The following is a 27,779-nucleotide window of genomic DNA, read 5'->3' as shown; positions in this document are numbered from 1 at the left end:
ACACAAGTCTCAGTTATCTTCTCAACAGAAAAGGGAAATAGACACAACACAAAGTGATAAAGAACATTAATATGCTGCTGATGGGGGCGATGTCCGTCAGTGGCACGAGGGTTTCATAGTTTGTTATAATATGTATGTTGCACATACATATTATTGATGTTTACTCGCTGTCATACGGCAAGAAAACAAGATGGCGACGGACAAAATGCCAAACTGAGGGGTTCAAAGCATCACTGTGACTCGTAGTTGTTGAGGAAAGAAGTAAATTATTGAACACGAGTGCAGTTCACTCAAACAAAACTACAGTTTTATACGTATAGCCTTTACTCTTAGCTCCCAAAATACACAATATGATGTCAGAAACATTTGTAACCCTCTTGTTTAAGATAATCCACAGACCATGTTTTGAGCAGCTTCATGGAGGAACTATTTTCTTTCAACCAGAGTTCCAACACGAAACTGCTCACAACAAGGTCAGTGGATTGGATTGTGTAACCGGGTCATGATATAGTTAAAAAAAAAAAATAACACAAAGCTCATCTCAGCAGGTGATCAATGGAAGTGTGGTGAGAGTTTTCTATTGGAGTTCAAATAATAAAGCAATTTTACAATGTTTAAAAGAAGTAGTTATTGTTTACTATTTGATTGGTATTGGGTTTAATTCATCAGCTGTTGTGTGTGTACAAAACAACAAGGATGTAACACCAATGATTCCTGAAAACTGAGTGGAAGTGACAAAAGAAGTTATTGCAATGGCAGCAAGGCACCACAAGATGTCACACTAATGAAGTCTGTGTGTCCACATATATCACTCACCTTGCAAGCGTATACCTGTCTACGGTTACGTGGAACAGCATTGACAAAAACACAAGAGTTATTGTTCATCGATTCATTTCTCTTCAAGATGCTGATACCTCTGTACATGTGGTAACTTTCTCCTTGAGGTTTCCCTTTTGCTCAGCTGGTCAACAGCTAATCTAGTAGCCTGATGGGTAAAGGAGAAAAACTACAGACAGGAGGACAGACACGACAGGAGACTTTTCCATTGATGTCAAGTCCTATCTTCTCTGTATATATAATAATATAATAATAAATTATTAATTAATTAATTATTTTCACTTTATACTAACAAATACCAGAGAAGGATGTAAGAAATCAAACTGTATTTTGTCTATATTACTAAAGTAATGTTACTGTAAATAGGTGGGTTTAAATATATATTTGATGATGCAAATACTTATGGACTTTTTTTTTTTAACTTTATTTTGAATGCAGGACTTTTACTTGTCCAAATATGCCCCAAAAAAAGAACCCCCAACCCCAGAAAAGGACATGAATTCAAATATATATAATGTGAAATTAAATATAAAAAAATGTAAATTGCATATTTCTTCCTTTTTTAAAACTGTGCTCCAGTCTGGCTCTCCATAAAAAAGATTTGAGGAGGCTCCACGAGCCGCCATTGCTGAGCAGAGATCACGTGACTCTCAGTAAACCGTGGGCGTTCCTGTTCTGCGTCGCGGCTTCAAACTGACCTCAGACCAGTCTCGTTTTGTCGCTGAAATATACTGTGCGCACATGCGGGTGACTTTACGGTATTGCGCTCTCTCTCTCTCTCTCTCTCTCTCTCTGCGCGCCACCGTGCTCGTCTGGCAGCAGCTCGCGGCTTTCAGATCCGACAAAACCGCTGAATGACGCGCGTGGAAGACGGCCGAACACAATTAACGCTCCTTCACTTGGAAAAAAAACAAAAAAAAACAGCCGATATCTGACGAGGCGAGCGATGCGCGCCGTGGACTCACCGGGGGATCGTCTCGCTTCGCCAACCGAGCTCCCACTCCCGCGGTGCTTCAGTGGGAACAGACAGATAATATAAAAAAAAAAAAAAAAAAACGTTCCGCAATCTTATTTTTTTTCCGCGTGCAGCCTGCAGGGTGCATGCAGTCTGGGATACGCTTCCCCACCCGGTTCACTTCAGTCCCGCGACCTCGCAATGTGGAGCTTACACTGCTAGTTGTTCTCTGAAGGAGGTGTGTGTGTGGGGGGGGGGGAGCTGGTTTATTTAAGCAGTCACAGTTTTTCTCTGCAACATGTTTTAAGCGCAAAAAGAGGCGCTGAAGAGCGGCTGCTGTCGTCGGGGTTCTTCACTGCGCAAGACAAGCGGCGGACCGGCTCTGCGCTATACCGCCTCGCCTGGCTCCACAGCGGACAGCTCAGGGGACGGGAGCCGGAGAGGGTCTTTTTGAAGGGGGGTTCGTGGTGTTTTTTTTTTTTTTAGGAAAATCTGGAAATACACGGTGGTAAAATGACGATGTCCGTCCCGGAGAGGAAATCAGGATCCGAGGGGAAGGAGGAGGAGAGCGAGGATGAGAGCGAGATCTTGGAGGAGAGCCCGTGCGGCCGCTGGCAGAAACGGAAAGAGCAGGTCGGTCTGTGTGTACATGTGTGTGTGTGTGGGTGTTTCCTAAAAAAAAAAAATGCAATTGCTCGTTGATCAGGAAATGATGAGGTTGCCCCCTCTGATCGTGCTTTGGACAACCCTCTGTTATGCAACTCTTGAGTCAGCCTGAGGCAGTTCTTGTTCTGCAGGACCTCTGAGGCAGGATGTCGACATCGAACCTGGATTTCAAGTTTTGCAAACCACACTAACGTAGTGTAAACATGTAAAACAAGTCTCACTGCTTCCCGTTATCACTTGACGTGGTGTATCATAAAAGCATGACGTGTGCAGTAAGCAGGAGACCTTTTGCATAATTCAAAATGCACTTTAAATAAAAGGGAACTTAAACTAAATATAGACATTGTAAATAGTTAATGTTTTGGATTGTTGGTTGGACAAAACGGGTCATTTGAAGATGTCTCCTTTTGTTTAATTTAATAGAAATTAATAGATTTGATGCACAAAATGATGATGAATCAATGACAACAATCAAAATATTAATTGAAAATAAAAACATGTTAGTTGTCCTAAAACTGACTAAAAAGAAATACATTATTGATAAGTATGCCTGTTATTCTTCTTAAATATAACATAGTTTCATCTATACGATTACAGAAATCGGTAAAAAGAAATGCAGAGAAATTATCAGCTAGCTGTAGGTTTTTTGTCTAGCCAATACTCCAAAATGATTGGGTTTACCATCAACTACAAAAATAAGCCAATCCTCATCATTTTGAAGCTGGAACCAGGACTGTTTGTTATTCTTACACGATTAACGGTTTATCAAAATGGGTGCATCAATTATTCTTTACATCCACTAACTGATTAATCATTTTTTTCCCAGCTCGTATTTGATTCATGTATCATAGAAATAAGCCTCAGATGGATTTACAGTCCAGATTTTCAATGCCATATTTCTTTAAACGCTCGATTCCGAGAAGGAAACAAAAACAGAAATAGCAGATTATTTTTAATGCAGCTCTTTTCTTCAAAGCATTCACAGCAGGTTAAAATAACTTGTGAAGGGGCTGCTTCTGCAGGATGAGCAGCTGAAGGCTGCTGTGTGTTTGTGGCAGAAATGATTACAGAACATTTCACTGTCTGTCCCAGATCTCCTGCTTTATTCGCGGCTCTGCCACCTCTCCATGTGAGGCTCAGCACTACTCCAACGACAATAGACGACAATAGAAAGAAAGAGCATGAAAGAAAACAACCCGCTGACCTCGCTTCAAGCTTCCCCTCCCATAAATAATCCCATGTTTGTTTAAGTCCAACATCTGGGAAATAAAACGCAGCACAGTTTCTGTGAAACACGTCCACGTGCTCCGTGTGACGACTGCGAGGCATTAAAATGTCCCGTTTTTATCAGAGGGAAGAAACCCACATTCAAAATGTCTTTTTTTGTGAAGTGGCGGGCGTCGGCTCAACACTGGCTCTAGATAAGGCACAGAGTTTTAAGTTGAAGGTTATCTCTCCAACGCACTCGGCGACCACCTGACCTCTCTGTTCTTTCTGTGCCAATCACACACTCACACACACACACACACACACACACACACACACACACAGACAGCCTTTCCACCCTGATGTTTTTCCACCCATTGATTATCTATCTGGGCTGTCATATGTCCATTTGTCCTCCACTGAGAGCCTCACACACGTAGGGCTGGTTGCTCCAGTGGAAATCCATATCAGAATATCTGTGATCTCAGCATATGTATTGAAAGTAACATAAAAATATCCAAATTCATGTCCAATGTGATGAACTCAGTCCCACTGATTTAAATTACAGACAAAAGTCATTATACAGGAAGATTAATAGCCAATTCTGATATTTTTTAATCACAATTGCTGCAAATCTGTATTGTGGGGAGTTGATCGAACTTTCAGTGGAATCATATTGCGATGAAATTAATCAGATATAGTGATTGTCAATTTCGTCTTCTAAATTTAGAATAGTACCAGCACATGTTTAGTCCGTTTGCTTGATAAATTACTCTGAAAAAACTGATAATTATCAGTTATCAACATTTTGGTACATTACTATTCTGTTTATTGACAACTTCAGAATCAGATCTAATACCAAGTAGTATTGCAAAAATCAAGAAATATAATATAATAATAGAAAAACGAAGTGCTATGCCGTTTTCAGAAGTGGTAGTTTTGTAAAGAAATGTGCAAAATTGATTAATGAACGAACCACTGCAGTAGTTCACTTGTGTTTATGTTATTGTTGCTTGCATACCTACCTTTTTAGTTTTCGCCTTTTTAAAAAAAAAAATTATAATGGTGCAAAACGCAAACCTTTTGCCTCAGGCTTCAAGAATAACAGAATAATCTCCTGTGACATTATCTCTGTGCGGGCAAGCTGAGCCGGTAACTGTTGCCAACACACTATTGCCGCCGCTCCAACGGGTTAAAACCACACCTGCCTGCACCGGTAGGTCGCCCTTGTGTTGTGTGCACGACAGCGATATGAAATAATCCATCGCTCGTCCTGTTTTGATGCATTGGCGTCGGTCCTCCGCTCTCCCAGCAGCTCCGGGTCTGAGCGGCCGGCTTTGAGATGCACGAGAATACTCGGTAAAGAAGTCAGTGGGGCAAAGTTCAGGAGACACGCTGCCATTTCTGTTATGAAGCTCAGATAATACAATAAACACAGGCTACAGTCACATGGTGCTGTTTTCTCAGGTGGGAATGGTTTAAGCTTTTTTATTGTTTTAAGTGGGTGAATGTGTTGCCTTCAAAGACTACAGAGTATTGATTTTTCTGAGTGGCTGAACGGTTGCTGCTGTGATTGGAAGACGAAGCTGTGTGAGCTGAAGCGTAACAAATGCAGGGGAAGTGTTTTGCTTTGCGGTTTATTATTTAAAATCTTTCCTGGGTTCTCTTTGTTACCTGGATTTACTGACTAATGCCACCTATCCTCTGATTGAGTCATCTGTGCCTTCCCATAATGTGGAAACAACACAGTGACTCGCACAACATTGCTATTGAGACATGCATGCCGGCTTATTTACGAGTCAGCAGTCGATGTAACGCGCAGCTTGCGGATGCTGATGCAGCACCTTTAAACCCTTGGCGTCAGAATTCGTGCTCCTTCAGAGATGCACCTCAGTCAAATCTGAAGAAAAGACATGATACACATTAGGAATGCTGATAATCAACCATTTAAAATGTTAATTGACAGGAATTTTGACTGATTTTAAAACGGTTTAAAGAAATGAAAACTATTTTTTTTAAAAAGAGCAGAGCGGCTTGTCACTTTAAGGTAAATAGCAGGTCCACCTTCAAGGCCGTCCCACCTTAACTGAGCCTGACGGGATGATGTTGCTAACGCGTAACTTTTCACTTTAATCAGCAAAACAACGAGCCTCAACTTGTTTGTAACCGTCTCCATATATAGTTCCTGTTCCCTTCTCTAAAGAGTGATTGTCTCTTATAACAGGACAGTGTGAGTTATGTCCACGACGGACAAAGTTCACCCTGACCTGTCAGACTCTGCTCTTTTTTGATATAGTCGGCCTTGACAGAGGATTATCCCTGACACCCCACCCGACACCCCCCTTGTGGCCTTGGCTGCATGTTGCATCACCTGAAGTGAATCCACACCCGGTCCCCCAACACTGTGGGCGCACCGGCAGCAATCATGCCAGTAATTGCTCCATCTTCTATTTCCAGAACCTTTACAGAGTGATGAAAATGAGGCAGGCAAGACTTCATTCATTTGTCACGGCGGTAATTCACGAGCGCATATGAATATGTGAGGTTGCATTTGGGGGGCAGGTGCTGCTTTCTGCACTTGCGTGTGAAGCAAAATCCCGTGCATGCGTTAGCGCTCGCAGGCATGCGTCGGGATTGAGGAAACCGAGGCAATGAGGCAAACTGTAGTACATGCATAGGTTTAAATATTAAACATAGTGGCAGTTGAATTCCAATTAACTGCTTTTGTTTGGCGTACTGGCACACTTAAATAGAACAGAGCCAAATAATAAAACACAGATATTTCTTAAGAGATTCAAAATCACGTGGTTAAAAGTACATTTCTTTATGTTTTGCTGGAATAAAACTCTTTTCATTTTCAAAACAATATACGAAAACAAGCCCATGATGTGCAGCTGTCACCAGCCGTGTCCTTATATTGAACATTCGGGTCACATGATGTGTTATTCTAATAAGTTACTACTAATAAACAAGTGTGTTTTGCACCTAAAACACACAGGCAAGCTTGTTATCTGAAGAGCTGTGTCCTTTCCATAGTATGAAAATAGAGCCTACAGGGTGGATGTAAGAAATACAATTGGAAACAACCACAGCAGTGTAACACAAAGTCCGATATGTTGCGTTGCTAGTGTGTTGTGTGTGTGTGTTGTAATGCTGCAACAAAGGACTATATTCATGAACACAACTATATAGATTATTTGTTCATGACCATTTAGGCTACAAAATGTCAAGAATACAACTTTTAATGTTCCCAAAACCCTAAATGAGGCCTTCATGTTGATGTTGTGCCTGACTAACGCGTCAAAACCAAAATATATTCAGCTTGCAATGACTTAAAACAGGCAAAAAAAAGAGCAGATAATCACAATTTCTCCATCTCCAGACAAATCTGGCGGGATAATTTTATCAGTGAAATGAAAGACGGGACAAAAATCGTCACCTTCTCACAGTGACCGGGATTTATGCCGTGCGGTGAACCTTCGGAAGCTTTTGGATGTTTCTGAGGTCGTAAAGGACGAGCCATTAACCGGCAGAAACAAGCCCTCGACCCAGACGGAGCGTTGCCCCTCATAAGCCGGTGTCAAGTGGTGGCTTGCGGTCAGCGCTGCCTTCCCTGAGGGGTTTCCTCCTAATGACTTGCACTGCATGATGAGCCAGCAGTACAGGCATGTTTGCTGCCTTGACAGCTGCCCTGTGAGGAATGACATCCACTCAGATTTCCCTGGAGGGGAAACGGAGCCGGTCGCCGTCGGCTTTGATCCACCTGTTTACGCGCTCGCTCCCTCATCCACGGTCCGCCTGTTGCCCGGAGCTTTTCTAGGAAACGCATTCACACCCGGTCATTCTTGGAATACAAAATAATGATTCGTGCAGATGTCCAGTAGGTTTTTGGTTGTTTTTAGCCACACTAGTGTTAGGTACGGTAATGTGTCCGTTGGTCGGTCCACCACTTTGGTCCGGCCAGAAATATCTCAGCAACTATTTGATGATTGACGTGAAACTTTGGACCGACATTCATGGTCTCCAGAGAATGAATCCTATGGACTTTGGTGTTCCCTAGACTTTTCATCTAGTGCCACCTTGAGGGTGAGCTTTTTGCCTTTTAGTAAAATATCTCAACGACTGAATGGATTGCAATGGGATTTGGTACAGATATTCATGGTACCCAGAGGATGAATCGTGATGACTTTGGTCTGACTCTATCTGAAGCAACATTAACCGGTCAAAGTTTTCACTGCTCCTGTTAAATATCTGAATAACTACTTCGTAGACAGGAGTTTGTATCAACATTCATGGTCCCCAGGAGATACATCCTAATGACTTTTGTGATCCCCTCTCTGTACCACTTGCACCACCATGAGGTTATGAACTATTAAGGATTGAATGAAAATTGAATCAACACTGTAATGTTCCCACAGGAAGGATTGTAATAACTTTGACGATCCGCTGACTCATCCAGTTGCGTCATCGGGTCTGAATTTTAATTTGCTTTGCTTTATACCTGCAAAAGAAATGCCACCCCATCAGCCTCAGGACAAGACACACCATGCTTGCTGCAATTCAATAAGGAGAGACGAAGGAAAGAGGACAAGACAATTGTTTATGAGAACAGGGAGTTGTAATGGAGGGGCGTGTGCGCTGAGCAGAGGATCGCTGTGCTATTGGATAGACGTGACTAGCCGATGAGAACAGCTGATAACACTATTGACAGCCATAAACTATGGCAGCAAGGACATTATAGGTGCGCTTGCTTTAGACAAGCCATCAGGTAGAGGTATGCTTTAAAGCCAGTTTAGTCCAAACCTACATTGCTGCTCTTTACTCATTGGTCAGCATCAAGGCAAGGATAATTTGACTACCCTCCATCTTGAAGGAAAAGTCCTCCCTCGTATACACATACACTGTTCTCATCAGCTTGTAATATTGAGCGCATTCCAGGAGTTCATTTGAGAGTATGTGTGGTAGCCGCCGGCTGGCATCTGAGCGGTATTTCAGGTTGACGGGAGAGGAGGGAGGGCTTCATGCAGCGGAGCTAAACGTTTCCACACAGTCTTGTATTAGCGAGATAATTCAATTAGAAAACTTTAGTTTCTATCTGCATAGCACAGAGTTGAGAAAATCAGTTTTTTCCCCAGATTACTAGTTCAAGGCCTCAGACTAATGTGCGTCACAAATTTATTGCATTCCTTCAATTTAATCTGCACTTAAAATACTTAATTTGTTCCCTGACGCCACATCTGTCATATTATTCGCTCCATAAATGTGAAACAGCAAAGTAGGATACACTTTTTACATCAACCTCCCAGTTGTAGTTGTACGTATGAAAGATGAGGAAGTTCTCTCCCCCAACTTTGATTCTAATAAATAGTGTCAACAAACTGAAGACTATTGATGTTAATAATTAACCTTTTAACCGTTAAAAATAAGGCTGCTGAACAACATCAGTCAAACAACTCGGAGGAGCGGCTTTTATATACGTAGCATTTAATTCATCGACAAATAAACGGAACGCTCTGCTGCTTTCACAATCGCAGCTAAAACATTTCTGCTAACTTTATACGCGGCCCGCCAGGCTTGCAAAACATACACACAGCTGACAACCTCGCTGCTAAACCAAAGGGACTTACAGGGAAGGTGCAGGAGAGGCACTAATCTTGTCGGTTAAAGGTTAATGGTCCGTTCAGGAGGGTCAGAACAAATATTCTATGTTCCTAATGCACAAACAATGTATAATGGGCTTTGCAAATGTTTTTTATTTAAAGCTTTTTGGTGAGAAACAGTGACTGTAAACATAACTTTTTTAAAAGCTCCACTGTGCACATTTGATGAAATCATTTCTCAGAAATAATACACCTTTTGTTACTTTACATTATGGTTTATTATAAGAATCATATAAATATTTGTGCTAAATTGAGAGTCTAAATTGAAAGTCTATTATCTGAACCGTTTTTTCTTTCTTTCTGCTGTAACTTCATTGCAGCTGTCCTGAATATGTCATGTTTGGACAGTTAAGAACGACAAATACACCAAAGAAGTAGTGATGTTCTGGACTACATGGTCCAAACCGTAGTTTTGAGCGTTTCGAGCTGCAGTTTCTGTCGTCCTGCATGGACTGTGGTGGCAGTAAACGGCGTTTCAGGCCCCACTATGAACAGACCTCACATCAAGCATTCATATCTGACCTCATGGGCCTCCGAGTGTTTCCATGATACGATTCGTAACCGAGGAAGTTGTTGCATTGTGTGATCCTGAGGGATCCTGTCACCTGGTTGTGAAATGTGTCCAGGTTGGGCCACCAAAGCCTCTGGAGGGGTCATCAGGTCTGCTGGGATATACAGGGAGGTCGTCCGTCAGTGTTTTCCACTCCCGCCGTGTGAAATGGAACTACCCAGATTTTCTGCCAGTCGGACGGGAAAGCTGGCATGAAAAGGAATCCTCCAGGAATGGCAGACATGTCTGCAGGCTTTCCCGGAGCTGTCATAGTGGTTCACGTCACGTGACATTAATGCCTCTGAGAAATGCCTCGCACTTTACTCAAGCATGCTCTCTCCGCACACGGCGAGATCACTCAAAGGAGGCCGTTTCCTGGAGTCATCTTTTCACGTCGGCTGTGTGAAAAACAAACCTCGGATTTCATGTTTCTTGCGTCGCTGAATTAATGCGGATTCTGGCCGTTATCACACGGAGACAGAAGTCCTAACGGCACCTTTTAGACTTGCATAATTCAAACGCTATAATCATTATTCTCTCCATTTACCAGTTTGCAGTTAAAGGAAATGCACTGTGGGGAAATCAGATCCATGTACTTCAACATACACTACTTTATTACCATTTCTATACTCCATCCATCCATTATCCATACACCCTGGACTGGGCGTCTGCATACTGGTTTCTGCAAATGTATTGTCGATCCCTGATGATCCGATTCTCGCCAAAAACAAAATCTTACAAGCTTGCATTTGAAAACGTCACGACGACGTTGTAATCTACCTTTAGCAAATACTATATTTTACTGACCGCTTCATGATATAAAAAGAAAGAAATCTATTGTCAAAAAGCTGGCCTCAATTTTCTGCTCAGGCTTATCGTGTAGTTTACGTTCTTTTTAAACACATAGTTCCTGATTTTAAATAAATGTTGTTCCAGTTTATTCAAGCGAAGTTCCTCTTTGGCTGCACATGTGAAAAAGCTTATCAAACCAAAGCTGTATGTAATGATAGATATCTTGACACTACATTGACACCATGAGCCTTATGTTGGAGGGAAATCTCAGAAGGAAGGAAGGAGTCTGTTTTAAAAATGTACATAAACATATATACAAACCTCTGATGTATTACAGTGGAAAAACAACAAAGGGAGTTTCCCTGTACACATGCCGAGCTTTGTCTTGTGATTCTGATGCACACGCACTAAGTTATAATGATAGTTGTAGGCTCAGTCTAGTTCCTGCCGTGCATCATAAAGCTCAGACTGCACAGAGCAAAGAGACTTTAACGACATTAAAGGTGCCGTCATGGCCAGGTTGCTTTTGTTATTGTTTCACGCCCGTCCGGCTTTAAGGCCAAGGTCCTCCACCTGCTCACATCTGCCCCGATGTTACATCTGCCCCTGATCAAAGGACGCGCGTGTGAATATCAAACAATAAAAATAACATTACACCGAGTGCTGTAATCGCTGCAGGCAGGTGAGAACAGATTGCGTAAAGCCTCTAATAACACGACTAACTCTGTCAAGACTTGTGTGTTGTAGCCACCAATGAAGGAGGGATTCCACATATTTTTCTTATGAACACGCCTTTTACGGCTTCAAAGGGAGCTTTCCTCTCTTTATTGACCAGCTGATATGAAAACTGTGTGTGTGCAGGTTTCAACGTTTTGATCGTTCCTCTGCACTTCAACACAGGCGGCTCCTAGCTTTACCTTTTGAAGCCGTGTGTGTGTGTGCGTGTGTGTGTGTGTGTGTGTTTACATAAGTGCGCACATAAAAAGGGACGTAGCAAGAATTGGACCTTGTGGCGCAACATTCATATTTACGCTTAGAAACCTATTATTTAAGGTATTTATTTTTATATTTTCTATCTTTGCTCTTTTATCCGTAACCCATCGTCTCCTCCTACTCTACTCCCAGTTGTTTAAACACTTATCTGTTGAATAATGCAAATCACTTCTCTTTGATGTGATGAACATGCAGCAAGAGCACAGTAGCGCAAAAAATATGGAATAAAAAGAAAATCAATTCCAGAGCTGCATGATTGTTTGCTCCAGCGTCGTTGATCGACAGCTCTTCTCCTCCGAGCTGAAATAACATCTTGAGTCTCACGAGCTGAAATCAGATCTCCGCTCCCTCATAAATCTGCTGTCGTTCGCTGCGTGTCGGACGCAATTCTATTTTGCATTCAGAATTTCAATACGCCCGTGCTTGTTCAAGCAGCTCAGGCGGCTGACAGCAAAGCAGGTTTACTCTCACGCAGTTGAATTAGAAGTGCATCCCAGCAGCCATCAGTCAGTACGATGGCTAATGAATTAAATATGCAGCCGGGGGAATATAAGCCCCCGGCCTGGGCTGCAGAGGGATGATCGGGGCTTCAGCGGCCATTGAGGACGCAGAGGTCATGTCCTCTGAATTTCCACTTCACATCACGACGAAAGATAATATAATAGGGCTCCTAATAAACCTTCAAACCCCTGGATCTGTTCCTCAAGCTGAACTCGTGGGATGGTGCTTTACCGCCTGTCTGTCGGTGATGCCAACACACACTGTCACGCTTGATGTCTTGTGGACAGGTAGCTGAGGGTTAGGTAAACAGGCACCAACCCCCCCCACGTGGTGCCTTCACTGACACTCCGATTGAGCTTTGTCTGTGAGGTTACATAACAACAACGGGCACACACACAAAAGGCGGCTTGCTGCCTCCATCTGCCAACAGGCTTTTGTTTGAACACGTGCTGGAGAGCCATCTCAGGTTGACTCTAACTCTTCGCTTAATCTCCCCTGGAAAAATAAACGCCGCATGATAAGCACAACTCGTTCTGCTCCCTCATCGTATTCATATCTACTTTCAGCCTTTCCCAACACGAGGCTTCTTTAACAGGCGTATCAACCATTTGACTAATTGAGGCCTGTAAACGCAACAATAGCTGCGAGAGAGAAACATCCACGCACACCCCTCTCTTAAGTGGTTCCTCCTGCTCGGCAATGTTGTTTTCTTGCTCCTGCCTCCCGTAATGGGAGTGTTACGAGCCAATGTTAGTCCCAAAATGCACCAGCATGCCGCTACTGCGCTTTTTGCGGTCGCTGGCCGGCTACTGTGGCAAACACTCAATAAGCCCTTGCACTGTTTGCCAAGTCTTTTGAGCTTTTACCCTGAGTCACCCCTTTTGCTTGCTGGAAAGCTGTACTGCAGTAACCTCTTCTGGAGACGCAGAAGGGGAGGTGGGGGGTGCTCACATAACATATTGCTCTTCCGCTGGGTTTGTAGTGGCAATGAAGCGAGCTGCGTGCGGGGATTTACAAGCATGAGTTGGGTAATCCGGTGGGCAGAAATTACCCCGCTTTATGGAGAATTTAAAGACTCGCGCAGACTCCGCCAGACCCTGTTAAGCTTCTGGAAGAACGCAGTCAATCGCACATGTTTTTAAGCAAAGGGGGGGAAGGCGGCCCGTTTCGTGGCAAAGCAAACACACGCGTCTCTTTAGCAGCCTTGTTCAAACCGCTGCTTCTATTCCAAGAACTGGACGGTTGGAGGAGAAAAAAAAAAAAGACCAATTTCAAAACACTCCATCCTTGTTTTGTAAACCTTCTCCTCTCTTTGAGAGTCTTTATTTGGTGCCAAAATACTGCATGTGTGAGTAAGGGATTGTAGTCAAAATGGGGGGCGTGAAGCCTCTGAATCTGCAGACTGACGCACTGAAAACTCTCAAACGTTAGCTGCCGTCATTGAGTGCGAGAAGTTGCCAGGGCTCGTGATAATCAATGAGCTATGAAATAGCAGACATGTCTGTGGCCAGGAAAGTGTGACGCTCACATCTAAAGTGTTACATACAAGTGCTTCTGTCTTCTGTCAAATGTCTTGGAGGAAGAAGTGTCTCAGAATTCCTGACCGCACGCGGTTGGAGACGATGCACAAAAAAGCTGAATAAGTCTGAGAAAAAGAGCCTTTTAAAAAGTTGCTTTTCTCACCGTGGGAAAAACCCAGAGCCATCCTGGACTCGAGACAGAGTCTGTGTGTCTGCGAGGCCGGACACCGGGACTGGGCCGGTGTGGGACGTTTTTCACACGCGTCAGGCGGCTGTGTTTTTGGTTTAAATGAGGGCCGGTGCCCAGGTGAGGCGTGCAGGAGGCAGGACCCCGTGGTCACGCAGCCGATTCATAATTTCAGCCATAAAACTACAACCGAATCTCGTTGTCTCTCCAGTTTTTAATTTTCCTTGGTGGCTGGAAAATGGCCCATTCCCTTTTTTTAATAATAAAGCTGCGGCGCTCCAATCGCGGTTGTGACATTGTGAGTTAGACTCTTGACCTTCCCCTCCCACTCTCACTTTTTTTCTTCATCTTTTTTTTATCACAAATCTCCTCAAACAAACAAAGAATGATAAGATGTGTGGTAAATTGCTGAAATGTTTTAACAGAGCCTGATAGTGGAGTATGTTGCAGTTCAACCTCTTACGTTAGAGGACGGCCACGTGGGTGCTGATGTGTGACATACGGCAGGGTGCTGTCTCTGAGCAAAGATGCTGCTTCCTTTGTTTATCAGACAAAACCAACTCATACTTATATTTGGCGAGATTGCCGGACAGCGATATCGCACTCATTAATGAAACGTAAAAACAACATAAATGCTCGTCCACGCTATTGAATGCCTATTTTGCAAAAAATGAATCTCTCTGTACTTGTTACAAGTGTCGGCTCTTATCTTCTTTGTCTTCGGGGGTTGAGCAGGAAAACGAGCAAACACACGCTGCAGTTATGCAGATAAACGCCGACCTTGTGCCGTTTCTTTCCACTGGAAACGGGTTTGATTGGCTGGAAGAGGCGTCCGTGTGTGTTTTTTAAAAGGGCAGTGGGGCTTTTCAGCTCAAGGTCGGTGGGTTTGACGAGGACGGACTTATGCTCAGTGTTCACAGCAGAGTGATGCTCTGACTCGAGTAGAGCTGGAGGCTGATTGGTGACGAAATATAAAGTTGAAGAAACGGAAGATTCAAAGTTGGCTATCGATTAATCGGTAAAGTCGTGAATTTTTTCAAAACTTTATTGTTTTACAATAAGCACCAGTATTTTGAGTTGCTTGGACCCCGCATGCAGGCTCACGCTTCCAGTATGTAACACTCACTCATCCGCAATCTGCCGCCTCTTGTCTGTCTGCAGGTAGCCGCGAGATCAAAAGGCTGTTTCTGTGCAATCTCTGTTAAACGGGTTAAAGCTTTTTATGTAACGAGGCCGCTCAGCACATCATTGTGACTTCTTTGAATGCAGCTGTGGTTTTTGCCATGTCTTCCCCCGCGGGCCTTTTTATAAATCTGCAGCTTTGTCACAGTGACAATGGGAGCGAGGCCGGCGCGGTACAGACCGAAACACAGACGACGCTCTGAACTGCAAAACCACATGCTACTTTGGAAAGGCACCTGCAGAAACCCCACTGTTTGTAATCTCGTGTGAAGGCCTCACGGTCACGGTGCCTATTTGGGGGCTTTGGGTTTAGGCAAGACTGACTCTTTGTTGGAGAGTTTTTGTTTGTTCGCAGGACGAATTTAATTTCGTCAAAATGGGTCATTTTTAACAGCACAACAGGATATAAAAATCTTCTTTTCAGTTTTTGGTTCATTAAAAGAGGCTGTAAAACGTCCCCTGTGTGTTCGACTGTGTTGTGTCCTGTTTTTTGTTTGTTTTTGGTCTCCCTTTTGTTTCCATCTGCTCTTGCTGTCCTACATTCCTCTTCGTGGGGAGCTTTAACTGCTCCATGAGAAAATTAATAAGTGAGACGTGATGGTGGGCCGATCTGTCTAATAGCTGCTCATGAGCCGGTGTGACCTTGGGTGTCTTTTTGAAGGAGGTCGAACCTTTTACCCTCCGCAAAGTGCAGATCCTGGCAGCAGTTTGATTTTGATAATGTGGGAATTAATCTGAGAGAACAATCCAGACAAGTTAACACGACTTTGTCTTATGATTTTAAAATCTCTCATGCGGACGTGCGCTTTCATCTCACTGTGAACAAAAACAGTACCACTGGTGAGAGATTTTATGAGCAATAATTGCAATATAGCAAAGAGGGTTGAGTGTTGCCCACTTCCTGTCCCCTGCCGGACTTGTCACGTTATTCTTCAAGCTGAACGGACACACACACACACACACACACATACACACACTATCAGAGACGCGGACCTGATTGTGTGCTGCACATGTGACATCCCGCGGCGGCGGAGAGAGAGGAGAGCGGTGGGTTTAGCTGCTGGAGGTCAGCAGACGGTCAGCGGCTCGAGGCCCCGGCGCTGACCGGACAGGAACAAGGAGTGTGAGACGGCTCATCAGACGAGCAGCGGGAGGCCTCGATGACTGCTCTGTGGACTCGCTGCGAAGTCTGGTTGGTTTTGGTGTCGGATCATTCGCACATTGCATCGAGTTGATTCAGAGATTTAATCATCTACTTACTTGGGCTGTGGCGACGCGTCGATCTGGATCGGTATATTGATTAAGTGATTAACAATACATAATATCATCAATACAAAGTCAAACAAACATCACCACATATTGTCATCTTTGAGATTTTTCTTTTTTTGTTTTTCTATGGCACGTCTGTCACCAATTTCCGTCCAAGCCAAGCATCTCCGTCTTACAGAGCCCAGTAATATTTTGTCAACAAGCAGCGATCTTCCCTCCATGAGACCGATGTCTGTTCTCCATGTGAAACGCGTTAGCATGGATTTATTTTGTTATGTAACTTGCATACTTCAGTCACAGCATACTTCAGTTATTTTAACCTCAATGCCGATCTTTTCCTCAACTCAGGAGTTTTGTTGCCTCAACCTAACAGTTTCCTGTGACGACAGGAATTTATTTAAGTCTGTATGCATGTATGGAGCGGAAATTAACACTGATTGCTGAGCAGTAACTTTTTGTATGATATCATACAAGGATGAGTTCACTATACATAATGTTTTAGGTAATAGCAGTATCATTATTTTTTTGTATTAGCAATATCTAACACTGTGCTTGAATTGGGGCACACCTTATTCCCTCCTCCACATTGTGCAAAGACGGATTTTTGGCATTTTCCACAACATGTTTGTGCAAATCTTTGATCCTGCTCCTCTTTGACGCCAGTGAAATATCTGAGGGAGAGAGAGAGGCGCAAAGCAACAGAACAGAAAGAAGTCTGCGCTCATTTACATACAGTACAGACAGCAAGTATCTAGCACAGAGCGATGCAGATTACTCTGGTGTTGCCTGTACTAAATCTACTCATTAAATATTGACGCGGTGCGGCGTACCAGCTCATCGTGGAGGTATGAGGTGTAGGAAGAGGCGAGGTGCTGACGACTGGGAGACAAAGCTCTTTGTCACTAAAACTTGGACCCACACAGTGAGAGACAAAGACACTCTTTCATATGAGATGCTCTGCAGGGAGATTCATACTGGGAGTTTAGTCCCCTGCTAATCCTCCGTCTGCCCGTTTATCGCGTGTACCGTTTCTCATTTTGACTCTGATTCTGGGAAATTAAACACTTTCCGCTGCATGAATGTAGCGAGCGGTCTATACCTTAAGTCAATCCAGCTGTGCACAGATAGCAGGGTGTGCCCTCCAGCAGCATACAGTATAAACACTGTACAACATGATATTCAACAGCACCACAAACGACTTCCTTCTTAAATGTTCCACACAGCCAAGACCCCTCTTAAAACAGACCAGGATTTATTGCCTGGCAGTTTTATTAGACTGCATCACTTCTATCTTGGTTTACTTAGTAGAGTGCTGCAGGAGGGTCCTTAAACCCAGACGAGTTCGCATTTTCCCCCCTTCCGGTTCCTCGTCTCGAGGCAAATTGTTTTTTTAGTTGGATGCCTAAAATGAGGTCTGTGATTAACACAAGTCACCTTACGTCACATGTCAGAGTTGTATTCCTACTTCTGGTGGCCGTCATTAAAGTGGATCAAATTAGGTTGAACCAGAGGCAGAGGTGTAATTGGATGTTTAGACGTGTTGTAGTTTCTTTGTTTCGTTCCCAAGCTATTGATCGACCACTATTTTTCCTTCACAAATCGAAATAAAGAGAATCAGGTGAGTGTGAAACGTGTGGTGAGGTAATGAGAGGTTAGTGTGTCAGCTTCCGCGATCCAGTTTCCCCCCGGCTCGGATGTTGAGTTAGCAAACTTCAGAATAGAGGTTGTTTTGACATTAAATCCCCTTCCCCGCCCTAAACCCACCTCCCTCGCTGCAGCCAATCACGGCTGAGCAGTGTGCTGTTTACGAGTCTCAAGCAAAACCCCTGGGATGTAAATGTTGGGACAGGGGACCGAGTGTATCTCAACATCTAGAGAAAATAAACAGCCGAGCCCTGACGCCAGAGGGAAACTGACGATTCCTGATCGCCCATTGAAACGAAGGAATTCCCTCCTCTGCCAGCCAGCCAGAGGATTGTGTTCCAGCTCTGTAATACCAGTAATCAGATTATCATCTCTTGTAGAGTGGGCGCAGTGAGATTATATGTTATGGCTCCCCTGCAAAGAGGGATTCACAGCTGCACTGCACTGCAGGTTGAGCAAGAAACACACCCAACATTTGGTTTCTTCCTCCTGAGGTTTATTTCACGAATAGCAAATCTGAATATTTATAGCAGCTTTTGTGGTCGCTGTGTTTGCTGTTTGTCTTCTGCTTGTTTGCACCTCCTGTTGAGTCGCGTACAAAGAGGCGCTTTTTGAAGCCATTCATCACCGGGTGCGGGATGATGATGATGATGTCATGAAGCCTGGTACAAGCAGGGCTCTGTAGACTACATTAATTGTTAGCCTTTAGCAGGAATAAGTCATAACTGAGGGGGAGAGCGTCACAGTCACTGCCATCCAGCTCTGGGTCACTTCTCTGCTCATCACAGCATCGTATCTCTTTGACACTACAAAACTAGAGTAGTAACACTCTATTGATCCTCATGAGGAAATCTCAAAGAGGTCAGGAGTCGGTAAATATTTCATGTTGCACACTGCACAGTAGTTCAGAATTCAATTTGCCTATATAGCGTCAAATCATAATAGTAGTCATCTGGAGACTCTTTTCATACAGAGCAGTTGTAGATCGTACTTTATAAAGAATTTGAATTTACAGTTTATATAATCATTTAAAGAGAACCAATGTTTCCCAATGAGCAGGCAAGAAAGAAAACTCCCCTTTTAACGGGTAGAAACCTTGACGTCAGTCCTCCAACAATTTCCCGAGGATTAGTAGATTGCATCGTTGTTATTAGTAATGGATTTACTCACTGCACCACCACTTCTGCTGCATGGACGTATTAAAGGGCTGCCCAGCCGAGGCAGCAATATCCTGTGGTGAGCACTCTTTAGTTTGCCGCTGTTGCATAAACACTCACGGAGCCCCGGGGCCGTCTGCGTCTGCCAGATTATAGACCCGGCCGCTGCCTCGTCCCTTCACTCTGCTTTTCTCTCCTTTTGTAATTCTTGGACCGCCGGTGCCACGTCCTCCATCTTGTGGCTCGTGTCTGGTCACTCTTTAAGTCCCTCATCCCACAATCCTCTCACTTCTCCCTCTCTGGCTGCTGCTAATCCATCTCTTCCCTCGTTACACAACCATTCCCTCTTTACTCTTCATTATGTTATAACATAACACACTGCCTTCTCGTGTGTTAATGGATGGAAAACTAAGTTACATGCTGTTTTTACTCTGACTCCCAAATACAACTTTTATTCATGGAGCTGCCGCTGTCAGATTGCTGGATTATGTGGAGCTTTTAGCAGATATTATAACCACAGGGGTGACGTCAAATCATTTCAGACATGCTTTTTATTTCTTCAGCAAGGGCACCGCAATGTCTGCTGCTTTTGTTTTTACGGGTTTTGTTCACTCGCAGCGCTCTCATGCAGTCGCTGCCAAACGTCGATTGCAGACACTGTTCCAGACTAGCTGGGGGAACATTTAGCAGCTAAAGGGACAGATTGTTCCCTCAGGAGTTGTTGGACATGCAGTGCTAAAATGAGAGTCCATCATATGGACACAAACAGGTCACCAAATGATGTTGTTGCTCCCTATTCGTTAATGAATGCAGGGCTTGACAGCAATGTTTGCAAGGTAAATTGGGAAATTGGCAACCAATCCATGGCCTTTGTTTGTAATCAGTGGTAAACATGTAAAAAAATATGGACAGCAAACGTGTTCTCCTAAACGCATACATTTGTTGCATTAGTGATATTTAAATGTGGATGTTAAAGTCAGAAACGGAAGCAGACGACGCTGTCAGTGCGTGGGGGCTGAAAACTACAAACATATTTTCAGTTTTGGCAACAAAAAGCTGATGCCTTGTTTCCAGCCTTGAAGTCGCTTTTAAACGTTAGTGTGGAGTCCCGTTATGCAGGTTTAACGTCTTCAAATTGGGACAGCAATACATGATATTGCAGGTGCATTGTTAGCATTATGCTAAATCCTATGGTTTGTTCCCGTCTGCCCCCTGCAGGTGAGCCAAGGTAATGTCCCGGGTGTGGAGAGCGCCTCTCTGGCCATGGACACAGAGGAGGGCGTGGAGGTGGTGTGGAACGAGGTGCTCTTCTCTGACAAGAAGGTCTTCAAAGCACAGGAGGTAGTGTGGCTCTTATTTCATACAGTCAAGACACTTTTTATTCTGTATTCTTGCAGAATTGGAGGTGTGGAGGTTGTGACTATTTTTATTATTGGTTCATCTTTAGATCTAAAAATTTAGAAAAATGTCCATCACAAGTTATGGAATTATATGGACATATGAAAGTGGTTTATTTTGTCCAAACCACAAGGATATTGAGTTAAATAGCCTAGAAGACTAAGAAAACCAGCAAATATTAACATTTGAGAAGTTTGAAATAGTGAATTGTTGGCATTTCCGCCTCCAGAATTCTCAATTATCTGCTAATGAATTTACTGATCAGGTAATGAACTACTAGCTTTAGCTTAATGGGTAAAGGCCGGGGGATTTAAGGACCTTACTTGGTCCACAATGTAAAGTGAAGATGTATGTGTTTTTTTTAGGAGACGATCAAGGAGATGTTTGAGAACCTGATGCAGGTCGAACACCCCAACATCGTCAAGTTCCACAAGTACTGGCTGGACATGAAGGAGAGCCAGGCGAGGGTACGGTTGTTCTAATCCTCTCTGGTCTTTCTCAGTTGTCCCTATTTTTCTCTACACACACTCACACTTTAACTCCATATGCGGCCCACAGGTTATATTCATCACAGAATACATGTCGTCGGGCAGCCTCAAGCAGTTTCTGAAGAAAACTAAGAAGAACCACAAGACCATGAACGTGAAGGTCAGTTTCCTTTGGTTACATTCTGCATTGATGTGTCTGTCCCCTGGTGGTGGCTCACGGTACTGCAGTCCAATCACTATTCAGATCCATATTTCCTGCAGGATTAGACATGATGTAACAGGACACCCTGTCTCTTTCTGCTCAGACATATATCTTTTTGAAACCTGCTTCTCAGCCTCTCTTTTTTTTCTCTCTCTTATCCTACGTCTGCTGATTTAAAAGTCGTGACAGTGCCGTGTTTAGTATTCTCCGCATTATGTTCCTGAGAGTTAGAGAGGGTTTTTTGTCTTCATGTTGCTCTGTTACACTATATTTTAGGCCTGGAAGAGATGGTGCACCCAGATTCTCTCTGCCCTCAGGTACTGACTGATTTCTTCCCCAGGATTTTAACATGAGAGATTTCTATTGTCCCAGTCATCACATTAACTGGACACTTTATTGTTCACTGGCAGTTATCTGCACTCTTGTGAGCCTCCAATAATCCACGCCAACCTGACGTGTGACACCATCTTCATTCAGCACAACGGCCTCATCAAGATCGGCTCAGGTCTGCTCCCTGCAGGGCGTTTTATGTTACTACAACCAGCATAGGAAACCCATGTTGTACCCTCAGACTGTGCAATGCGGGATTTACTAAATTCATCTCTAGAGTTTTGCGAAACAGAATAAATATCTTATTTATGCTTGATTTTCTTTCCACAGTGTGGCATCGGCTGTTTGTTAACGGTAAGATACCAACAAAATATATAATTTTTCCGATGGCTTTGTTTTCACATCCATCATTTTATTTCATCTAATGTATCGATACTGTTTGTGTCTTCTCTCATCAGTGTTTCCAGATGCCAGCGTCCACAGTAAAGCGAGGCAGCATCGCGATGAGCAGAGGAATCTTCATTTTTTTGCTCCAGAATATGGATGTAAGTGTGATGGAGCGGAGGCTGTGTGTAGCTTTCTGAGGCTTGGCTCCCACTTGAAAAGCTATCTTCATTCGTTCTTGACTGAATAATTTACCCCAAAGTGAAAGTTCAGTCATCCACATTCACCTAATGTGCCTTTTAAACTTTAATGAAGTTGGTAATATCGCCAAAATTACTCGACTTAGCCCTTGTAGTTCCATATTCCCACACAAGAGTGTGTTGATTCTTCCTCCAGAGAATTGTGGGAAGTCTGTGATGTGATGACTGTAATTTTAGCATATAAAGATATATAGTGAGATAATGAGGGTCTGATTATCGGAGACACAGTTGAAGCCACAAAACATGCATATGATCCCATTCAGACATGTGTTGTGCTGCTTCAAGAGCTGTAAAAACATACGTAGATATCGTTCATCATTATTATTTGCAATCATTTTTAATCTGACTACATTTTCATCTTCGAGCAGCTTTTCCTGAAAGTTATTCTATGCGACTCACCACCTTCATCTTTGCTTCTGTTTTCTGTTCCCAGCTGGCGAAGATGATTACGCCATAGACATTTTCTCCTTCGGCATCTGTGCTCTGGAGGTGAGAGAAACGGATCTGTCTGGTCCTCCCCCCCCCCCCCCCCAGTGTGCGTGTGTTAATGTGTGATTGTGTTAACTGATTATTTGCACTGCTAGATGGCAGTACTGGAGATCCAGGCCAACGGAGATACCGCTGTGTCCAAGGAGGCCATCGTCAATGCAGGTCATTCTCTGGAAGACCCTCTCATGAGAGTAAGTCTCAAAAATACATCATGTGCTAAATATACACCAGTACAGCTATGGAAACATAAAGACAAACTTTCCCACACTCCACTGGTAACACTCGCCCACATACCGCCTTGCTTCTGGGTTTATTTCTTACCACATGCAGCGACTTTGCACAGTTTTAGAGTGACTGTTTCAGTCAAACTTGCCAGTTTACCCAGAACACGGCGTGATGCTGGGTAAACTGGGTCATACTGGGCCGTCTTGTAGTTGATGTTCGACTGCTTGCTTTCTGCAGGAGTTCACCCAGTCCTGTTTGCGTCACGAAGCCAACCTCCGTCCTACGGCTCACGACCTTCTGTTCCACCGAGTCTTGTTCGAGGTCCACTCCCTCAAACTGCTCGCCGCCCACTGCCTCATCAACAACCAGTGTGAGTTCTCACCACCACAAGCCAAGCTCTCCAAACGACAGTCTCCTCTTTCAACGCACAGCTCCATATTGACTTGTTCCTGCATGCAGCTGATTTCTAAGTGTTTGCCAAGCGCAGTATTTATCTGCTTCATTTACAATTCTTAAATAATTAAAACATACAGTATATGTGCTAGCATTAGCGCACAAAACAGGATTTGGAAAAGACAAAACTCTGTGTCATTTTGAATATATATTGAAAACAAAAGTGTTTGTATCAAATCAGCTAATGCCATAAACGTGTCTTGCATCTACAGACTTGCTCCCAGAAAATTGTGTGGAGGAGAAAACCAAGTCCTTTGACCCCAACGCTGTCATGGCAGAGATCAAACATGATGACCGACAGGGAGTTCAGCTCAAGTAAAATCTCATAAGCACCTCATCACATCTTTGGCTACTTGTCTTGAATGTCCTGATATTGTGAAGCACAACACTTACTCTGCTCTGCTGTGTGTGTCCTCGTGTCCTGCAGGTATTCCCATGTGTCCCCTTTGGAGCTCGACAAGTTTCTGGAGGATGTCAAGTAAGTGTTAACCCCGAGTGTCGGACTCGTTGTGTACCAGTGGCGTGACTGCAGCGCGAGGTTCAACACGCTGTTCTGTCCCCTCTTCAGGAACGGGATCTACCCCTTGATGAACTTCGCCTCGTCCCGGCCTCACCCCGTCCCGCGAGCCCTGTCCTTGTCTCAGGAGCAGGTCGAGACGGTCAAGACGCCGACTCCTGAACCCCAGGAGACCGAATCTAGGAAGGTTAGACTATCAGACGTCACCAAAATACTGTTAGATACACAATCTGGCTGCTCCCAGTGAAAACATGTCCATGAAACATATGCAGTATTTTTACAGTTCACTTTCTGCGATAAATCAAGAATTAGAAAGAAGATTAGGGAGAGAATGTACCACTGAAGTTGTTTACACATGAAATATTTAACAGGTCCATCAATATTATTAGTCTGCATGTTTATTATCATCTAAAAAATATTAAAGATATTTTTGCTGCGCTGACCCTTTTTCCTCTGTTGTCGTAGGTTGTTCAGATGCACTGTAATTTGGAAACAAATGAAGAAGGGACCAAAACTCATGTGAGTCACATAGTATTACAGGCATATTTTAGTATAAACTCTTGTTGGGCTCCTTAACAATTAAGAATATTGGTAGTTTATTGCCAGTAACAATCTTCCATCTTTGTTCCAACATGTATTGTAGAAGTTCAGCCATTATGGTGATTAAACTGAAATCCAGCTTGATTTAAAGTCTACTTTTTGATCTGTCCTCAGCTCTCTTTGTTTCTGAAGATGGATGACAAACTTCATAGGCAGCTTAGCTGTGACATCCTTCCAAGTAAGTTGACCACATCTGTACCTTAAGAAGAAGGACATTTATTCTTCATTCTTCTTGCCGTCTACAAATTCCATGAACAAGACCAAAGCCACCAAAGCGTCAGTCTGTGTCTCATTACGGTCCGACTTCCCCACGAGGGACCAGCGTGTCTCAGTGGTGTCTTTTTAGTAGAGGAGTAGGCTGCAGTATATCTGGCTTGGATACACAGACTGTACTTGTTAGTTGGATCAATTCCATGTTCGTTTTGGTCTTTTTAGCGGATTTGTTGACAATAAGAACAATAGAGGAAATCACCATACGTATCCTTAAAAACAACATACACTTTAGTTTAATTGTGTGATTTTTGTAACCAACGTATTTCGTATATCTTTCAGCTGACACCTCTAAAGACCTTGCCAGTGAACTTGTTCACTACGCCTTCATTACTGAGGTAGATATCAAAGCTTGATATATCAATGTGACTGTGATTTTGGCATTTTTAAGCAAAACCGGAACTCGTATCTCATCTTTTAAAATGTCCCATGTAGGAGGACAGCGAGAAGGTGGCAGGGTTCCTAGAGGACGCCATCTGCCGACACCGGGTCCGAGCGCTGGCTCCTGGGAGCACACAGTGAGGAGGGGCCACGACAGCAGCTGGCCGAGACAGAGGGGCCCCAGCGTTGACCACAAGGGTCGAGAAAGGGAGAGGGCAGCGGACAGGATCACACAGCCGGGAACGGAGGGAGCTGACCAAAAAGGGACAAATACAGAAGGATGCTGGGCCTTGACCGTCAGGAAATCATCCCAGTGAGAAAGAAGGAACGCCGAGAAGCGAAGGCACCTCTGGTTGGAGGGCCGGAGGCATCACGGCTGTGTTCAGCAATCCCACAAAGCAGTGGAAGATTGACAAACTCCCTGCCGAAAAAGGGCTCTCACACCTTAAGATAACTTGACAGCTTTTCCATAACGCCGCAACTCAGAACAGATATCTTTTACTTTGAAATGCAGCCGCCATGTTTTTCAGAAGGACGTGAGCCTTGTTTGCACTCCAACGTCCACTTTGATTGGTGAGGATTTCCTCTTGAATTGTAAACAAAGTAATTTACTACAGCCTCTCTCCCGTAAAAGCCCGAACCCTCCCGTTTATGACAGTTTAAGGAATTTATTATTCCATCCAACATGCACTGTTAATACTCGTTCAGTTGACTGATTTATTTATGTTTAACTGTGAACAAAACAAGCTTCCCTCAAGCCGTTTTTTTTTCTTCCCTTTTCTCTTCATGAATTTACAAAGTTAACACACCTATCTGCACTCTTGGGTTAAAGGCTTCTTCTCCCAGAGCTACTCACACCATGCCTAAATGTAGTGACGAGCAATGAGACGATGCCTCTCTTTTAGCCTGTAGTGCTCTTAAGGGTTTTCCCTGTGAAAGCGCTCTGAAAGCCAAAGACTTGCAAAGTGCCTGAAACGGCAACGTACTTTGGACAGCATTTCCGAATGAAACGGCATCACACCCAACACAGCAATTTGGAATTTAACAAATTCAGGCTGACTTTTAGTTTTAAAACCAGATGCATTGATTCTTACTAGTGCTCGTCTCCTGTCGTGAGTCGGCATAGTCAGCCTGCTGAATGTGAAGAGGAGCTTGTCACCCGGTAATGGCAGCTCCATGGAGAGCTTCAGCCTTTGTATACTGGACACATGGGTCATGTGATAAAGCTCTGTGCTGCAGTCAATGTTAGTTTGGAAAGAGCTGCAGCTCATGTGCAAAAATTTGAATACATTACAGGAAGCGTGTGAATTGAAATCATAGTCTTATATAACTGGGAGGAAGGGTGATGTGATCTTAAGACTTGTTAAAAATGTTAATAAATATTACTGCTATACTTACTTTTGCTATATTTTCCAAACCATCTGAGCATATTGTCGAATGCCGAACGTGTTTTGTGTCTAGATGTGTTTTAAAGGAAAAAAATCTACCCAAAAGTTTTTAGGAATGTATGGTTTTAGTATTTTTGTCTTTTACATAATCATTAACAGTGCTCACCTCTAGAGGTTTACATGGGCTGCAGGCAAGAACACATGATCCATGATAAAAGAGTAACATTTGACTTTGAACACTTTCATTTCCCGGGATCAGATCTACTCTAGTTTATCTCACACAATTTCAGTGTAAACTTTGGAATTGATTGTACTGCAGTCCACACAAACACAAAAATAGAAGACGCTCCCTCAGCTCAGCCAGATTTTCTTGTCAAGAATCCAATCTTGGCACAGTAAAATAATGGTGGATTGTTCTTTTACAAAACACGAGAGCCAAAAAAACAATGGTGAATTGTCTTTTTGCATCAGTGGACTCGTATAACTCTGCTTCATTTGATTCCCGAGTCTGTACGGTTGGCTTCATATACGCTGCTGTACAGTCGTTGCTTACAGTACTTACTTACTCTACTCTGTGTCAGGACTTCTTATCAGTGCGTCTCGGAAGACGAGAGTCATGAATTCTCCCTGACATTCACCGACTATGGGCTGTGGTGTACATATTTGTTTGTGGCTATTAAATGGGTTTACTTTTAGACAGATTTTCAATACAAAGAAGTGCCACTATTGCTCTCCTTTGATCTAGTAAGCTGCATGTCTTAATAGCCTGCAACCATTACAAAACTTAACATTTTGCCTTTGTCAGTCACAGTTCAGTTTCAGAGGGGACCCGACCAAGAAAATGAATGTTTAGACTGTGCAAACATGAAGAAAAAAAAAAACTACATCCATATCAGTCTCATCTAATGTCAAATTACTTCTTTTCCTGTGAAACTGTTGAATGGAATTTGCCTTTTGGATGTGTTCTACTTAACTATTTGTTAAATATTAAGGCTACTACAAATAAATATGTGACTGAAATTATTTGTAGTTTTATTTATTTATTGGACTGGGGTTTAATAAGACATTTCCCACTATGCATTGAGCATATGTTGATGTTCATGCAAACCCATTTTCAAGAAATCAATTAAATTAAATTCAAGAAAGTATTATGATTTTTATTTTTTATCTTTATACATATATTGTACATATGCATTATCTTTTACATATACATATTTTTATGAAATGCATATCACTCATTTCCTCACTTCTGCTCTTCTGCTCCTATCACAATTA

The 27,779-nt window shown here is 43.3% G+C and overlaps 1 protein-coding gene across 1 annotated transcript; it reads left to right on the top strand.

The window, feature by feature from the left end:
• The first annotated feature begins 1,607 nt into the window (after positions 1 to 1,607).
• Positions 1,608 to 27,519, top strand: LOC306750950 (nuclear receptor-binding protein 2-like). Its single transcript, XM_079234440.1, has 19 exons — positions 1,608 to 2,030; positions 2,279 to 2,425; positions 20,338 to 20,460; positions 20,883 to 20,984; positions 21,076 to 21,165; positions 21,484 to 21,524; positions 21,618 to 21,712; positions 21,868 to 21,891; positions 21,996 to 22,082; positions 22,615 to 22,670; positions 22,766 to 22,861; positions 23,133 to 23,265; positions 23,561 to 23,663; positions 23,776 to 23,826; positions 23,917 to 24,052; positions 24,331 to 24,384; positions 24,580 to 24,643; positions 25,018 to 25,073; positions 25,171 to 27,519. Exons 2-19 carry the CDS (start codon positions 2,306 to 2,308, stop codon positions 25,255 to 25,257), a joined length of 1,518 nt encoding a protein of 505 aa, XP_079090566.1. The 5' UTR covers positions 1,608 to 2,030; positions 2,279 to 2,305; the 3' UTR covers positions 25,258 to 27,519.
• Positions 27,520 to 27,779: the final 260 nt, after the last annotated feature.

The sequence above is a fragment of the Taurulus bubalis genome (assembly GCF_910589615.1).
Source record: "Taurulus bubalis genome assembly, chromosome: 18".
In the NCBI taxonomy this organism is placed as follows: Eukaryota; Metazoa; Chordata; class Actinopteri; order Perciformes; family Cottidae; genus Taurulus; species Taurulus bubalis.
Note: the sequence above shows the minus strand (reverse complement) of the source record. Positions and strands in the feature narration are given on the sequence as shown.

What these genes read in the sequence shown, in the direction of transcription:
- LOC306750950 (XM_079234440.1), top strand. Translation starts at nt 2,306, where the DNA reads ATGACGATGTCCGTCCCGGAGAGGAAATCAGGATCCGAGGGGAAGGAG. An exon ending in TGGAAGACCCTCTCATGAGA is followed by an intron (nt 22,862 to 23,132) that starts GTAAGTCTCAAA and finishes TGCTTTCTGCAG; the next exon opens with GAGTTCACCCAGTCCTGTTT. An exon ending in CGACAGGGAGTTCAGCTCAA is followed by an intron (nt 23,664 to 23,775) that starts GTAAAATCTCAT and finishes CGTGTCCTGCAG; the next exon opens with GTATTCCCATGTGTCCCCTT.